This window comes from Micromys minutus (assembly GCF_963924665.1).
Source record: "Micromys minutus genome assembly, chromosome: 30".
Classification (NCBI taxonomy): Eukaryota; Metazoa; Chordata; class Mammalia; order Rodentia; family Muridae; genus Micromys; species Micromys minutus.
The window spans coordinates 19,158,481-19,176,705 of record NC_137965.1 but is presented as its reverse complement, the minus strand read 5'-3'; the positions used below and the strand labels follow the sequence as shown (position 1 = coordinate 19,176,705).

Sequence of the window (18,225 nt, the reverse complement as noted above, 5' to 3'; positions counted from 1 at the left end):
TGAATGAGAAGTTGGATGAGGTTCTCAGGATGTCTCTTACTGGGAGCCTGGTTTTAAAGGAAAACTTTTCAATCCAGTAGCTTTAAGCTCTGGGTCTTTTTTTTTTTTTCCAAAATGACTCTGAAATTCGAATTTGACAGAAATGGTTGTTCTGTTTTTATAACTCTTTTCACTTATGATTTATTGTAGACAGAAGCAAAGCCTCGAGGTAGCAAAAATCTCCCTTGGACTGTCAGCCTCGACCCCAATGAAGCTGATAAGCAGTCTCGATGGTGTACGTGAGTCCTTTGCACCTGCTTGCTCATCTTGTCCATAACAAGGGCTGAAGGGCCATCGCTGACGTTCCTTTTCCTCTCTTTTAGTCAAAAACCCTTAATGCCAACAACATGGAGACATTAATTGAATGTCAGTCAGAGGTAAGAAAGTAATGTTTTCAGCTTTCTATTTGCCCTGTCATTAGAGAAAAAGACACTCTCTTTTTTTTTTTTTTTTTTTTTTTTTTTGTTGCTCGTTTGGGTTGTTTAATTGTCAGTGCAATTACAATCTCAACACGTCTGTTGAGCTCTTCCAAAACGATGTTGATCTGAGAAGATAAAATGCAGAATCAATGCATCTGACTTAATGTTCAAGATGAATAAAAGGCTGCATGTGCATTTTGTGGAGGAAGATGGGGTGTCTTTGGGTGTCACGATTTTAAATGGCATGCGTGTTTTCAGGGTGATATCAAGGCGCTTCCACTGCTGACATCATGCGACAGTGAAGATAGCATTTGCCAGCTAATTGGTGAGTTTTGAAAATGTACTGATCTCTCCTGCGCGCCCAGCTACTGCTCTCAGTTTGCAAAAACCACAGGGCTTTTACTTTACTGAGAATTGGTTTTCTGAGTGTTCTGAGAGACCGCAGAACATTAACCCTTGACTAAGACAGCCAGGGCTGTAGGAAAGAAGGTTCTGTCCATAGCCAGTGACCAGCTCCACAGGGGGGTTCCAGGTGGGCTGCAGAGTCTCAGATCTTGCAGGCCTTGAGGCTGGAGAAACAAACACTGTCCTTCCAACCCTTGCTTCCTTCTCTAGTGGAGACCACACCTAAGAGCCTGGGAGGCAATCGCTGCTGATCTTCAACCCCAAAGAATCAGGCATCCTTTCTTACCATCTTTCAAAACACATTTTATTACGATATATATCAGATCAGACCATCTCTCCCAAAGTATCAGGATGGGACCTCTCATTCTTGTCTTTCTTCCACTTGCTGATACAAAATATGTAAATAATAATAATAATAATAATAATAATAATAATAATAATAATAATAATAATAATAATAATTGTTTAGGAAATATGTCCTTTAAAATTAGAAGCAGGGGTGAGGTGTGGGGTGTAGGGGTGGATTGAGGGAGAGGTGGGAGGTAAAGTGGAGAGAAAATTAAGATAGGGAATTTTTGAGATCCAGTACCCATTACAAACAAGTTTTCTGGTTGTCAGACGGGTAGGATACTTGGCTAAGTGTCAAGCGTTGATGGATGGAGCTTGGAGAACAGAGAGTACTAACTTCTGACATAAAGCTGGGACTCGGTGACTGCAGGATCCCCTGAGTGATATAGCCCCCTCTAGCGGTGGCCAGGGACTGGGCTGGAGGTGAACAGCCAGCCTGACCCAGAATCTTCTAGAAGATCTTTGAAAGGAAGCAAAACACTTCCTCTCTTCACATTCGAATGACTTTCACATTCGAAGAAATAAATTAAAATAATATCCTTTGATCAGAAGCACATTCTCTGTAGTCACTGGAAATATGTTAAAATGGGTAGTTTTGAACTGCACCATTTAAATTTTGCTAGTCTTCTGTAGCTAAAAGCTGTGAAGGTTAAAAAACAGGAAAGGTGGGGCCTTTGAGGAACACTAGTGTTGATGTTTAGGGACTGGCTGCCCTGACAACAGTTTGGGGTTGAATTTTCTAGATCACGGTTCATGCCCTTGGCCTTCTTGAGTTTTCAACAGTGGGTTTATTGGGGTTTTGGGGTTTTGGCTTTTTTTTTTCTTTTGTTTTCAGCGTGGTATGCTATAGGTTAGATGTTAGGTTCTTGGCTTGTTATTAACGTGGATTTTTCTCTTTATCTCCTTGTTTCCTTGGCTACAGAAGTTAAGAAGAGAAAGAAAGTGCTGTCCTGGCCATCTCTCATGAGAAAACTCTCTCCTTCATCGGACTTCTCTGGGTCTTTGGAACCAGAGCTGAGAGTGTCACTGTTTGATCAACCCTTGTCAATCATCTGTGGGGAGAAGGGCACACTCCCCAGACCCATCCAGGTAGGTGTGTGTGGACTCAGAAACCTACATCCCTTTCCTGCGGGACTTGAAAAGTCTGTGGGAATTCTGAACATCATGGACATCAACTTTCAAAGACAGCTTCCCCTGCTGTCCAGTGTAGCAGAGGAGCTGACTGCCAGCTGCACTGTCCCTCAATATTCTCTGAATGACGAGCCCTCCCTCAGTCCTCTGTCTTGTGGATTGAAGAAGGCGGGACATTTGAAACTTTAAAAACTCATCAGAGAGGGAGCGGAGGATGTCTCTGGGGTAAACTACTGTTTCTACGGAAGCATTTGAGAAGAGAGAGGGGGCCCAAAATAATTTTCAAATGTGCAAAATTAATGTCTTCACAACTTACCTCCTTTGAGAAAAGTGAGTCAAAAGGCATCCTTGATAGCGCTGGCTTCGGTATGCTTGTAAGCCTCTCGTCCAGTAGCAGGAGCCTACAGATAGGTTTCCGTGTATGCCTCCAAGTAACTGTTTTGTGTCTGTTCCCGCAGGACATCCTCACCATCCTCTGCCTTAAAGGTCCTTCCACTGAAGGAATATTCAGGAAAGCAGCCAGCGAGAAAGCCCGCAAGGAGCTGAAGGAGGAGCTTAACTGCGGGGGCGCCGTGAATCTGAAGCAGCTCCCTGTGCACCTCCTGGCTGTGGTCTTTAAGGTGAGCCTGCGGCATTTGCACCAGATGGCCTGTTGAGGGCGCGCTGACAGACTCATCCAGAGACCCGGACCTGGCACTGCATCATGCCAGGCAAAACCAGTTGATCTGGGAGTTTAGGTTAGTTAGTTAGTTGGTTGGTTGGTTGGTTGGTTGGTTGGTTGGTTGGTTGGTTGGTTGGTTAGTTAGTTAGTTAGTTAGTTAGTTAGTTAGTTAGCTAGCTAGTTTTTCTCAGTTAAACCTTTCAGTTATTCATACAAGCACCTCTGGTTCAATGACCATAGGTTTCAACAGAAAGGGTGGCATAAAATTCTCTTAAAACATTATTTGACTGCCCCATGGCCAAATCCATTCATAAATCTGGTCTCCCCAGATTTCACCAGTGAACCTTACTATCCTGGTGTCTGGGGGTTCTTAAGTATTGGATGAGTTTGGAAGTAAATGTGACTTGGGTGCACCTTGTTCTCTCTCCAGGACTTCCTCCGAGGAATCCCCCTGAAGCTGCTCTCCTGTGACCTCTTTGAGGACTGGATGGGCGCCCTGGAGAAGCCCAGCGAGGAGGACAGAATCGATGCCCTGAAGCAGTAAGTCCTCTCTCACTGCGGGAGGCAAGACCTCCGTCTCCGGTCCTTCATAAAACTGTACACGTGTGTCTCAGAAACTGAGGTCCAGGGAGTCTGAGGGGAACTACCCTTCTGCTCCTGTCATGGAAGCTAGAAAAAGTGCTGGGCATTTAAAGAAAGTAGTTCTACCCAAACAAGATAAAGCACTGCTTAAAAAGCAGAAAGTAAGGGGCTGGAGAGACAGCTCAGTGGTTAAGAGCACTGACTGCTCTTCCAGAGGTCCTGAGTTCAAATCCTAACAACCACATGGTGGCTCACAACCATCTGTAATGGGATCTGATGCCCTCTTCTGGTGTGTCTGAGGACTGCTAAAATAAAGCAGAGAATAAACCTCAATATTCATCCGGGAATCTAAACACAGGAGTCATTTTAAAAGGCATTCCACAAGCTAGACAACAAGATTAGAGTTATCCTTAGCATCACTAACTGGCATCTTGCCAACCCACCTGATGGCACCACAGAGCAACTTGAAAGAGATGGTTTTGCTCATAAATTTCCACAGCAAACTGCATTCTTATGGTTAATTTTTTAAAAAAAAATCTTTTAAAGAAAAAGAAAAGATCAAATCCCAATAGCTAGCAGAAATTACATTTAAAAGTGGAAATATGACATTTGCATCACCGGAGAATCCCAGAGGCCTTCCTTTAGCACGCCAGCACTCTTGCCAAGTCCTCAGAAAGCTCATCGATATGCAATAGTTGTCCCCTTGGCCAAGTATTTTCCATGAAATATTTACCAAAAAGAGGATAGTTTCTACTCCTATCCACCCCCCCAAAAAATACAAGAATTATCACAATGTTTGCACTTGCACATAAAAGTCTTTTCTAAAAATAACCCTAAGAAATGAAAAGGACCCATGTGTTGAATTTACTTCAAGTTTTAAAATATCAAAATGTATAGAATCTAATTTATCATCACCAGAGCAATGCTTTTACTGAGGAACTGCCTTGGCTCTAGCTGTAAACATGCTTTTACAGACTAGTTCTCTCTAATGATTTCTCGGGATATAAAAATAAGTGAATCTCCATCTGAAAATTAGAGTCTAAACAAGCTGTGAGAAAGCCAGTCGGTTCTCATAGGGCTTGAAACAGGAAGAATTCTGACACAGTTTAATGACGTAGCAAAGTTATTTTCAAAATGTCAGGCGGACTGTGGCCGTTAAATGCTCTGATTGACAGTCAGCATTCCTGTGTGTGATACAGATGGGCACTACCGGAGTCCCCTACAACCACAGGGAGTCCCTGCACGAGTGTTTCACACTATTTCTTGTGAAAATACGCCTTCCTCGTTTTAAAGGAAGTCTGGTTTGGGTGGAAGCTCTCAGAAGGCTGTACTAAAACTACGTGGAAAACCATCATCCCTCAACTTTATTCCAGGGTTGCCGATCGCCTCCCCCAGCCCAACCTCCTGCTGCTCAGGCACTTGGTCTACGTGCTGCACCTCATCAGCAAGAACGCTGAGGTCAGCAAGATGGACTCCAGCAACCTAGCCATCTGCATCGGGCCCAACGTGCTCACATTGAAGAACGCCCAGAGCCTGTCCTTCCAGGCCCAGAGGGACCTGAACAGTAAGGTATGTCCTGCCTCTGTATGAGAAACTCCCTGGTCACAAGCCCACTCTCTGTAGAAAGCCAAGCACTGAAACACTGTGGTTTGAGTTTCTCAAATGACTCATAGCCCACAGTGGAGGTCTGAACTGCAAGGATGTGTTAGTCTTGGTTCTCTGCTCATAGAAACCTGCATTTGCTGAAGCTACGTGTGCGTTCTCTGTTGTCCTGGGAGACAGAGCAGAGTAACAGACACAGCATCACCCCCACAGCTGGAAAAAAAGCACTGTTCTTTTTCTTCTGGGTATCACATGCTGTCTGTTCAGCTAGAAATGCGGACAAGTACTTCCTTAGATGAAATTGTAGTTACCTCAAAGTTGTTCTTTTTAATTCTGAAAAAAAAAAAATGCATGCCTCGAAAAATACAATAATAAAGCGTATTTATGATTCTGATGTGCTTTTCAGGTACATGAAAGGATCTTGTCTTAATTCTGCCACTTCCTGAATAGTTGACCCTGATCTGTCCTCATTCCTTGCCACCTTTTTTATGAATGCACTTAAGCTGAAGAACTGTTTTTCTTTTCTTCTTTTTTAAACAGGTTAAGCTCTTGGTGGAATTCCTCATTGACAACTGCTTTGAAATATTTGGGGAGAACATTCCACCTCATTCCCGCGTCACTTCTGATGACTCCCTGGAACACACTGACAGTTCAGGTACGGAACAGTACGGAACATTCTGAAACTTGAGTGTGGTTCTGGGGAGAAGTTCCTGCTGGCCATAGGTGCTCAGAGCAGCAATGCAAAGAATCCCTGGCTTTAAGAGAAGGATTCAAAGTCAGAATTCTGTAAGGATTCTAACCACAGAGACCTTGCTATTAGATTTACCCACAGCCTCCCCCCAAAAAACACACACACACACTCCCCCCCCCACACACACACACACTGCCCGTTTTCTGTAATGATCTGGAGTTTTCTCCTTCCCGTTCTGAGTCATGCATAACTCTTGATTTTATTAAGTCAACATCAGCTATGGGTTGGAGTAAGGAAATTCCAGCTCTACAATGGAATGTGAGGCCATCAAAATGGACACTGATCTAGTACATGAGCTACCCAAAAGACCAATCTTAGGAATTCAGATCAATAGACCTTAGAGAATAACATCGATGTTAGCTTCCTTTTCTCGCATCTCTTTGCCTTTCTTCTCCATTTTATTTTCCCGCTTTCTTACCATTTAAAGTTCATTTTAGACAGAAGCAAGGTTCCAGTGTAATCAGCTTACTGTCAGATCCAGCCCCAGTACACTTCCATCAAAGCCCCATCGGTTTAAATATGGTGGCCTACAATAAGTGCCGTCGCTAAGAGAGCCTGAGCAGAATGTTCAACTCTTCCTTAATTTTCCCCAGATGTGTCGACTCTGCAGAATGACTCAGCCTATGACAGCAATGACCCGGATGTGGAGCCCACGAGTGGTGTTGCCTCTCCCAGCAGGCAGCTGGAGGGTCCCACTACCACAGAGGCTGGCCTGGATACCCGGGGCCCCCGGAACACCTGTGAATCAAGCTCAGACTCCAGAGTCAGCATGGTAGCCAGGCTGAAAAGCTCCATTGCCCAGCAAGACAGGCGGTTCTCTGAACCCAACATGTCACCCTCACAAGAGTGCTTCGTGGGCCCAATAACCAAGCAAAAGCAAACGAGGAGTGAGGATAGCTTCGAGCTGCCCCAGGAAGCCTCCTGTTCTGAAGGTGATGAGGCCGAAGATCCCTTTACAGAAGTCTTCCCAGCAGTTGAAGGCAAACCCAAGAGACCAGTGGATTCGAAGATAAGGAACTTGCCCCAAGGTTTAGCATCGCCACAGGCACCCGAACTCAAAACTTTCTCCAGCTTCTCCGCAGGCGAATCTTTGGACAGCTCACCGGTGCCTTCTCCATCCTGTCCCAAGAGAAACTTCTTCAGCAGACACCAGAGTTTCAACACAAAGACAGACAAGACCAAACCCCAGAGAGAGATTAGAAAGCACTCCACGTCATTTTCCTTTGCGTCTCACAAGAAAGTGCTGCCCCGGACCTCTAGCATTGGGTCTGAGAAATCCAAAGACTTTTCTAGAGACCAGCTCCAGAAGGACTTGAGGAAAGAGAGCCAGCTAGCTGGCAGAATCATCCAGGAAAATGAGTCAGAAATCCAAAGCCAAACTCTGGGTTTCAGCTTATCTGGAACCTCGGCCCTCTCGCTCAATAACACGTTCCAGTTAGTGGATGTGAGAAAGCCAGGAAGCCCACCATCTTATGAAGAGGCCATTTATTACCAAACATTGGGACTCACAGCCTATGGTGGCCAGACAGTTGGGAGTATGAGGGCAAGAATGTTCAAGCAAAGCACAGCGGTGGCCCCCATGTCTTCTTACCATGCAGGTGGCCTCAGTGAAGGGACACCTGGTAGACACAGATTGTCTTCCGTGACTGAGCACTGGACACAGAGTCAGGCTGTCCGTGTGTCGGTAGAAACTCGGGGGAGATCTGAGCTACACCGGTTGAGGACAGTGTCCGAGTCCATGCAGAAGGCTAAGTTGGACTGTCTCGGGCTGCAACACAGCCACTTGGTCTTTGAGGTTGACCAACTCCGATGTGCTAAAGAATCCTACATTTAGGAAAGGAGACTTTGGACCATGGCTAACTTGTATGTGAAGGTACTACTGCTGAGAACTGCCTGTTGATCTGCTTCCCAAAAGTCATAAATAAGCTTATTCAGAAGGTCGTGTGGAGCTCTCCTCTGTGAGGATAACCCACACAGTGATGTCAGATTGTGTCAGTGCGTAACCGGGTTTGTGCAATATGTAGTAAATGTATAACATGTATTATATACAAGGTATTAGATGCAAAATGTGTCTACATACATCCCTTCCTGCATGAACTTCTATACTTGTTATATGTTGGTTTTTGTTTTGTTTTGTTTGTCCTCAGGTGCTTGTTTCTATTGGTTAGAAAAAGAGTCTTTATTTTTCTTAATGTTACAGCAAATGTCATGCCTGTGTTCACATTTTCCACGAGCTGCATGTAGGCAGAAATGTCTGAGCCTCTGATGCATCTTCTCCGAAGCAGACTATGACAACTAACCAGCATCACAGGAGGGAACAGACTGGTCAGCCACACTGGGAGATCCTTCAGTTATCTAATGGAATGTTAGCTCACGCAGAGCACTCTGAGCCTCTGTGGGCCGGTTACATCTTGCGCAGCTGTGTGCATTGGAGAGTCATAAAACTTCGGTGCAGTTCATTTATTATTCACAATAAACTGCCCTCTTCTGGACAGTTCCTTACTTGCTGATGTTATCCTTTGCCTCAAATACAAATCCATCAAGAACATTACCCACCCGCTGGTCCATTCAGCCAGTGATTGTTCACTATGTATATATACTCACTGCAGGCCAAACACACACCTTGGAAAGCTAGAATCCAGGAGATGGAGTCTGTTCTCTGGGGATTTGAGCCACTTTTTTCAGCGAGCAGTCATTCGGAGGACAGGAGGACCAAAAAAAAAAAAAAAAACCTACAGAACACAGGATAATCTGGCACATATAATGCTTCCATTTGAGTGAAGTAGACTTTCCAATGTCTTTACATGCCTTGATTTTGTGATGTTCAATTTCCTTTTATTACTAGCAACCATAAAGAATGTTCTAATGTTTGTGATATTAGAATTTTACTACTCAATGACCAATATGTTTATCTAAAGATTTTAAAGTACAGGGCTCCAATCTTCCTAATTATATCCATTTTTATAAAACACTGTGTACAGTCATGATTTTGGTGTTGTCTCATACCCGGTTTAAAAAAAAAAAAAAAAAAAAAAAAAAAAAACACCTGATTCTTCCTCAGAGATAAGTTGTAAATTGGGTTGCCCAAACATCATGATCAAAAGTAACATTAACAACTCTTAATATGCTGGGTAATGGTGGTGCATGATTTTAATCCCAACACTGGGAAGGCAGAGTTACAGGCCAACCTGCCCCATAGAGCGAGTTCCAGAACTTCCAGAGATACATAAAGAAACCCATTTCAAAAAAAGAGACAAGAAAAGGAGGGGGTGGCAGTTAAGAATACTTGTTGCTCTTGCAGAGGTCCTGGGTTCAGTTCCTAGCACCCACGTGATTCCTCACAACCATTTGTAACTTCAGTTCCAAGGAATCTGAGGGCCTCTTTTATCCTCCAGGCACACCCATGGGAAACTTACATACATACCAGGCAAAACATAATACATAAAATCAAAGGAAATCTTTTTTATGCTCTATTAAGCACCAACAATAAATCAATCTTGAAGGTCATCCCCCTCTGACTTACGTGAATAAGAGCAACCCTTTCTTAGAACTGAGCACTAAGAAAGTGCTCACATGGGGACCAGAGAGATGGTTCGGCATGTAGAGATGCTAACAGTTATGATTTTAGTACCTACCATGAGCCAGGAACCACACTGACTCCTTCAGAATTGGGGAAAAATTAATCTGCCACTAGGTACTTAGTGAGACAGACAGACATGATAAATGGATAGATGGATGGATAAATAAATGATAGACAGATGAGTGGATGGATAGATAGGTAATGGATACATAGATGATGGAGGAATGATGATGGATATAGGATAGAGAGATAGACAGACAGACAGATGACAGTTTATACATATATATGGATATGAGAATATATGGACATTTTATATATACATATATTTGAGACAGGATTTCCCTATTGCCCACGCAGTCCCAGAATGTGAAATCTTCCTGCCTCAGCCAGCTGAGTACTGGGACTTCAGGTCACATTGCCACAGTGTCTCTTAGTGACTTGCTAATGAGAACCAGAACATCGCCTGCAGTGGCTAGCCAAGATGGCAAACTGGAAAGTTTTAGTGTATTCCCGCTTTACTAATGAGTTGACCTCCATGTGACCCTTCCTCGGGTCCTGAAAACCCTCAAATACCTATTTATTGTTTATTTACTTAAGACAGGGTTTCTCTGTGTAGCCCGAAACTCACTTCGTAGACCAGACTGGCCTCGAGCTCACAGACGTTTCCAGTGCTTCCCTACTACTGGGGTTAAAGACATGCACTATCATGCCCGGCTAAATGCCTATATTTTAAAAAGTGACAGCGAGACTGGAAGGCTCAGCACAGTTTATTGTCAGATACCCTCTGCTCCTCATGGTAGGTGTGTGTCATTCTTGTTCACATATCGCAGGGTGTGGGACTCACTTGTTTCCATGTGGTTCACTGATGTTTCCCATTTGGATTTCCTAATGCTGTTTCCATTTGTGGAGGCTACCACAATGGCACTGTGGCGAGGTCCTGTGGCTGGGAGGGGGCACCAAACAGCAGCAGTGCCTTGTCCATGGCTCTGGAGACTGGAAGCTGGAGATGGGGTGTTAGCAAGGTCCATTCCACACTCTTGTTTGACACAAAGGTTCAACCTTGGTGTCTCTAAGATTTTCTTTCCTCCTATAAAGAGGGGATGGGCAGGAGGGTGACACACAATGTACTGCAACTGTTCTCAAAGGCACACACTGTCCCTGACCCTAGGACTTAAATGAGTTGATTCTGACCTAGATGTGTTGGCTTAAGGGAAGTTTACCAAAATTGGGAATGTTTGCTAGAGGCAAGAACAATTGCTTAAAACGTAAACCCAAGAAGCACAGGGCACGGTGGCAGCTCCCACAGTAGAGTCAGCAGCTAGGTTGTGCAACATTAATGTACCAGGCAATGGCTAGTGGCCACAGTGCTTAGAAATGCTGGGAGTGTCTGATACTGTTTATATTAAGGCACACTAAAAAGAATAATTAGATAAACACCCGATTGTAATCTCGTTGGGAGAGCTGCCAATACATGCTTTCCTCGTCAACCACACATGAAGCCACATCAGATCAGAGCTCAGATAGCTGAAGGTTCTTCATTAATTGAATTCTATTGCTTTAACTCTTCATTTGCAAAAGGAGAAATACTGAAGCAGCCAAAGTGTACAAAGCTCACTAAAGATGACAGTGAATCACTTAGCAATATCTTGAATGTAGATTTAGACACTGTTTTCTCTGCTACAGAATACAGATTTCACATGGGGACCAGAGAGATGGTTCGGTATATAGAGATGCTTTTTGCACAAGCGTGAGGACCTGAGTTCAGATCTAGTGCTCCCATTAAAAGCTGGGTGTGGCTATGACCCCAGATCTGTGGGGAGTTCGGACAGGAGGACTGCTGGGGTTTTTGAGCCACTACAAGGGTTGCTTGGGTTTGCTCTCTGGGTTTGTGTCGCTCGCTACAATGCAATGAACTCATCTACAGACCACATCTCACTTCAAATCAAGAGAATCGAGGGAAAGGAAGATTACAGGAAAGGGGCCCTGAGTTACTTTAAGTCGTGCTCAAGGAAACAGGGATGGTGGCTCAGAGAGACCCCCAAGCCACGGGAGGAAACAGAGGCCAGGCTCAGCTTATGGAAATAAAACACTGCCACAATGTCTCACAGTGCATGGCTGATCTAATTCTAGAAGGATACAAAATTTAAGCATGGGAAGTGGAAAAGTCAGAGTTCTAGAATAACTAAGTTAGGTTTTTAGGTAACCTCAGAATAAAGCAGGCCTTTATAATATGGTTTAAAATCTAAAGACATGGGAAATACGTTAAAACCTAAAAATCAACAGTATCAGTAAAATACAATAAACCAAATAAAAACTAATGAAGGTTTGTATTGTCTTACAGAAAATGGAAACCCCCCCCACAACCTACTGTTACTATAAAATGATAAGGGAAACACAGGCAAATAAATGCTCTAGCACTGAGCCTTGCCTCATACCTTAAACTCGTTCTTACCTTAAAAAGTATAATTGGGTGAAGACAATCATTCTTCCATCAGTAAGTACAAATCTAAAGTTTCGTGATCTGTGTCAGTTACAAGGAGGGAAATTTGGTCTCATTCCCTTCTGTTAGATCCTAACGTGGAGACAGAACAGAGCACGGCACATATGCATCTAACAGTAGAAACCCTCGGCACACGAGCATGGCCAGAGACAGGCAGGCTGCCTGAGATCATGGCTGAAACCGACCACCCTGTGCCTGAATCCACACCTGCTATTTCAACCTAACGGGTTCCAGAAATGAAACAGCTCGGACTCTTCATGTGTAGTTCAGAAATGTATGAACAGAAAGTGTGGCAGATATGGAATTATTTAACTTTGTTTAGAAATCAAAGGCAGGTGAGCTGCGCAACTAGGAACTCTTCCCTGAGTTAGCTTTCATTCTTTTCTTACGGGATAATCTCAACACAGATATCAACAATAGCCCAATGCTAAAGGTGGTGCACACCTCTAATTCCAGCACTGAAGAGGTAGAGACAGGGGAATCTCTGTGAGTTCAAGGTCAGCTTGCTCTACGCAGTATATTCCAGGCCATCAAGGCTTACATAAAATGAACCTGTCTCTAAAGACATTAAAAACAGGTATTAAGTATAATATTATAAAATTCTCTCTTGGAGAAAAACATTAAAATTCCTTTTATACGTTTTTTAATTAAAAATTATTTTTAAATCTCTGTTAATGTTATTTATGTATATGCATGTGTGTATGTATGCCTCCTATGGTGTATATGCATGTGTATGTATGCCTCCTATGGTGTATATGCATGTGTGTATGTATGCCTCCTATGGTATATATGCGTGTGTATGTATGCCTCCTATGGTGTATATGCGTGTGTGGATGTATGCCTCCTATGGTGTATATGCGTGTGTATGTATGCCTCCTATGGTGTATATGCATGTGTGGATGTATGCCTCCTATGGAGGCCGGAAGAGCATGTCTGATCCCTTCTGAGCCTCCCAACATGGAAGTGCTAGGAACTGAAGAGCACTCGTCTGTAAAAGCAGCCAGTGCTCTTAACTGCTGAGCCATCTCTCCAGTTCCCAAAATATCAAATGTCAATTAATCTAGTTTTTAAGCCCCCAAAGAACTAGGCAGACTCAATGCAAAACATATAGGTAACAAAAGAATTTTTTAAATAGTTAGTTGGGGCTAGAGAGATGGATCAGTGGTTAAGAGCACAGCCTGCTCTTCCCAAGGATCTGGGTTCAATTCCAAGCACCCACATGGAACCTCAGACCTGTCTGTAACTCCAGTTCCAGGACTCCTAACACCCTCATGCTGATGTACATGCAGTCAAAAAAGAAAAACAATGAACACAAAATAAAATTTAAATTAAAAAATCTAATTAAAAGAATAATAATTGGTTTTAAAATGTTGGCAGATCCATATGCAAATTCTAAAAAAACAAACAAAACAAAACAAAACTCCATATATTTTGTGCTTTGTTAGAGTCACTTTAATTCTTAGTCTGAGTTTAGTTGCAAAATTTTAAAGGCTAAAGACAAACAAACAAAACCTCTGCTGTGTTTACAGACGTTGTTAGGAAGTGCTGCATTCAAAGCTCTTGGTTCCTGTTAAGTGACATGCATCAGTTGGCCTTTCTCTTTTAATATGTAACTCCTATTTACAATTCCAACTGCTGGTCTCCAACTAGGGAAGAAAGGGGGAAATGGGAAAGCAAGCATCCTGGGTGGGATTCTGACATAAGTGTTTAGAGTCGGTTGGGGATCCAGATAGCCAGAGGTCAGTGCTCAGTACACTGTTTCTCTCTGTGTTCCTCCTCCCCTTTATTCCCACCATCTGTGTACACAATATACTCCAGTTTGAAGGAAGACCATCTGGGGTAAGGCCTAAGACTAACACTAGCTCTCTATATTATGAAGACATTTTAATAACTGCTTAGGCATATGTATATCTTTGGCCCTTTATCAAGAGAGTAAACTTTTATTCTTCCAGTAGTTTATATTATTGATCAGCTTTACTGAGGTATAGCCATACAATAAACCTCACCTATTCAGAATGCAGGGTGTGGATGATTTTGTCTCACACAGATAGCCCAATTCATGGGGCTATCAATAAATACTTGGTGCTGCCAGTTTGGTTTGGCTTGGTTTGGTAGACTAGTTTACTCTAGTTGGCCACTGTAGTGAGCACATACTAGTATCTCACTGTGGGCTCATTTGCATTTCCTATTGATTAGATGATGATGAACATCTCCTTATGTGTTCATGGCTATTTAAATATTGTACACCCTTATGCCCGTTTTCCTTAAAATCGGCTTTTCTATAAGTAACAAACTGCAGTGGGTACTTCCCATATTCTAGAACTTTGTGTATTCCATAAATCCCTTGGTTTGTGAGGTTTTGTTCCAATATGTAGTTTATTATTTATTCATGTCACCGTAGGCGCCTTGAGGTTTTAAAGCCACCACCATTCCCAGTTAGCTCTCTCTATGCCCTGTGCTTGTCGATCAGATGTAAGCTCTCAGCTGACTGCTCCTGTGCCATGCTCACCTGCCAGGCTTCCTGACATGCTGCTCATGGATTCTTTTACCCTCTGGAACTGTGAGCCTCAAATTAAATGTTCCTAAGTGGCCACAGCATCTTTTATCACAGCAATTAGAAAAAAAAAAAGTGAAGAAGACATTCCCTGTGTCTTGCTTTAGTGCCTTTGCCAAAAGCTGATTCAGGGTTGTGGATGTGACGGAACATTCGCCCAGCATGATCAAGGCCTTAGGGTTCAATACCCAGCAGCCCATCCCCCAAAAGTGAACACCTGATGAAAGATGTGCACCTTCCTAGGGGCTGCATTTGAGTTCTTAGGTCCATGTACCTACCCTTCCGCCTGTGTCACACGGTGCTCACACTGGATGTTAAAGGAAGATCTGAAACTATTTCACAACCTTCTCCTTCTCTTAGAATATGCTAAGACCTTTTATCCTTATATGTTCTCACTTGAGTTTGCTGATGTCTAGGAAGGTTTTCTTGTTTTGAGACAAGGTACTCTGTACCTAGGATGGTACAGAAATCACTATACAGCCAAGGATGACTTTAAACATTTGGTCCTCGTCTTTATCTCCAAAGAATTAGGGTCATAGCCCTGTGCCACCCCAACCAGTGTTACATGGAGCTGGGACCCAACCCAAGGGCTCCATGCATGCTAGGCGAACACCCTACCAACTGAGCCACATCCTCAGCCTAATATCTAGAAACTTCAACTAGAGTTTTAATTCATATAACAATTGAGAGAGTTAGTACCTCAGATTGTTGTCTCCCATTCAGTGAAACTAATACATCTCCCCATTCATTTTTGTGAAAGGAATCATAAATTCTAACTAGCCTGTATAAAAGACATACACCCCGGGTATTTTATTTACAAGCTGTAAACCTATTCTAACTTACATCCCGGCCGTATGTTCCTTGTTACTTGCTGGTTCTCCTGGCCACATGCTCATGGTTTATCTCCTCTCATGGCGACCTCCTCCACCTCTGTGTCCTCTCTTCTTTCCTTTTGGTCTTCTGAGACTTCTGTCACTCAATCTTCAAATCCTAAATTTCTTCCTCCACTGCCCAATCACAGGCTCTAGCCTTTTATTGGCCAGTTAAATTGGGGAGCAAGGTTTATACAGCATCACTTGGTGTACATGAGAATCTGCTTGCTGCGAGTGGGAGAAGCAACCACATCTTTGGAGCCAGTATTTAACATTTAAATACAAGCAGCACCAGACCAACCCACTACATATTTAGGCCCAATTTTTAAAAATGGTTTGGGAAACTGAACCTTAGGCCTCATGCATGCAATGCAATTGATCTAACAATGAACTACATATCCAGCCGTCATGTAGCTAGTTTAGGATTTCTCTAAGTAATTTTCTGTTGGTTTTCTATATCCAGCAATATTTATTATCAAATTCATTCACAAATCTCTTTAATCTCCAGGTGTGACAGGACATTTTAGAATGTCTCTCTTCTGTGTCATCAATCCCCACAAATCAGACTTGAAACCCTTTTAGAAGTGACTTGTCTAGAACTCCAAGTAACAGAAGGAATCTCTGCACGCAAGCCAACGCCTGTGATGATCCTTAGGCAAGAACAGTGGGTTTAGCTATAGCAGTGCAGATGTTTGCGAGGGGATCTCTCTAGGGCAAGATGAATAATTTTACAATTTACAATTAATTTTTGCTCCTACAGCAAAAATTGTTGGCTAGACAAATGATCACAATCTTTAAAAGAGTTGTTGAACAGTCTTTCTTAGTATAAGTCCCAGATTCCAGCTGTTTATATCTAGCATGCTGAGGCCTGAGGAAGCTTTACTGCCTGTTAAAGATTTAGGCACCCAAGTCTTATGAAGTTATTCTTAGGAATAATATAATTCAAGTGCCATATTATTTCCAACCACAGTGAAAATCCTATAACATTTTGCTACAAATATTCAGATAAAACCAGCTAGAATCCTTGGTGAAATGATTAGTTGGCCTGTCCCAGACAGCACAGGTCCTCATTGTGTGTGTTTCCCAAGAGAAGGAGCGATGTTCTGGGCTGAATTCCCGTTCTACACTCCTTCTATAATATGTCTGTTCTGTTTTGCAGATCTGGTGTTTTTAAAACCACAAAATTATCTAATCAATGAAGCAGATATTAAGACAAAGAAAGTCATGGCCTTAAATTAAAATTTTGCAATTTTAAATTTAAATTTTTAATTCTCTAAAAATACTTCTAATTGCCTCTGGTACACACTTCCTATGTTTTTATACCATGGCACATAGTTTAGGGCTGTACTGAGGTGGCGTGTAGCTGGAGACGAGAAGCAGTGAATGAAATCACAGAATCACAGGCCTTCTCATAACCTGCCAATTAAAAAAAGATGTGTTTATGTCTCGGATCCTTTGGCAAAAATAACTCTCATTTTCAAGAATAGAAAGAGTTAGGGGAGTTTTATATCTTCTTACAAGAAATTTCCACCCACTGGATGTGAATTTTACTTTTCATTCAAATACACAACATGTTTTGATACTGAAAACTTTCCAAGAAGACGGGCTCTATTGTGCACACTCTGAGTCATGGTTTTGCTCTGACTGGTGAGCATGTGCTCCCCCTGGCTCTTACTAGAGAGAATCACCGAGGCTGTCAGATCAAAAGGAAATGATCGGAACATCCTGTCCAGTTCTCAGTTCTGTAGGAAATTGAAAAGCAGTGGGTCCACAGTTCTGAGTATTACCACCAGATTCGGGGAACCTCCAGCACACCACCATCAGCCTGAAGGTCAGGCTCCTTTGGGCCAGAAAGAGGTTCAAAGGGCTCGATGTTTACCTGATTCTGGAGTTTTTCTATAGGAAAAAGAAATGCTTGCAAATACAAATTAAATCACAAATACAGATGCTTATCTAGGATGAAAAACACATTGTAAATTATAAACTTAAGACTAAAAAAAAAACCAAAAAATTCACAAAAATTTCCACTGAATATAACGCATTTGTGTCAACTTCCCAATACATTTCTAATGCTCCTTTTTCTGTACATTTTAAAGACATTTCCTTAATATGTTTCTTCCTTCAATTCAAAGTTAAGACATTTCTTCCTAAGAAATATATAAGACATATATTTTAATGTACACATGTATATATCAATATATTAATATATACATGTATATATTATGTTTTTTAATGTTTTCTGTAGAAAAGAACAGCAGTTTTCTTCTAGTATGGTTAATATTGAGATTCTTTTCAACATTTCAAGTTTAGAGGGATTTATTTGATTTAGCTTTTGAAGTTGGTAGTAACGTAGATGATTAGGATCATTAGTATGGAAAAATGTGCCACATATTTTTCATACAAGAGCTAGAAACCCTAGGAAGCTATCCACAGACCACATTCTGCTGTTTGTCTGCCTTTAATGTCTTTGGCCCTCTCCAAATACCAAATTTCTCTCTATTGCAACCTTCCTATGGAACTGTTCACTCACAGCTATACCCTACCAACATGCCGTGTGCCCATGAATTTCAGAATGAGCATATCCAGAACAGAACTCTAGGCTTCCCACTCTTCTGACAGCTGCCTGCATCTCAGTGAATCGTGTGTTTGTTTTTATTTCATTTGAGTTGGGAGCATGGCAACCATCCTGTGTCTGTCTAGTGCTCACCCCCGTATCTAATGCTTTACCATGTGTTCCAGTTTTATTCTGTTGCAGTAACAAATACCATGACCAAAAACAAC

General features: G+C 42.4%; 1 protein-coding gene across 1 annotated transcript; it reads left to right on the top strand.

Annotated features, from left to right (window-relative positions):
* Positions 1-247: 247 nt before the first annotated feature.
* On the top strand, positions 248-7,772 carry TAGAP (T cell activation RhoGTPase activating protein; the record flags this gene model as incomplete). The annotated part of the gene is made up of 9 exons (XM_080941817.1): positions 248-274; positions 363-416; positions 717-783; positions 2,134-2,300; positions 2,801-2,962; positions 3,434-3,543; positions 4,959-5,154; positions 5,728-5,842; positions 6,532-7,772. 9 exons carry the CDS (start codon positions 248-250, stop codon positions 7,770-7,772), a joined length of 2,139 nt encoding a protein of 712 aa, XP_080797943.1.
* Between the last annotated feature and the right edge of the window lie 10,453 nt (positions 7,773-18,225).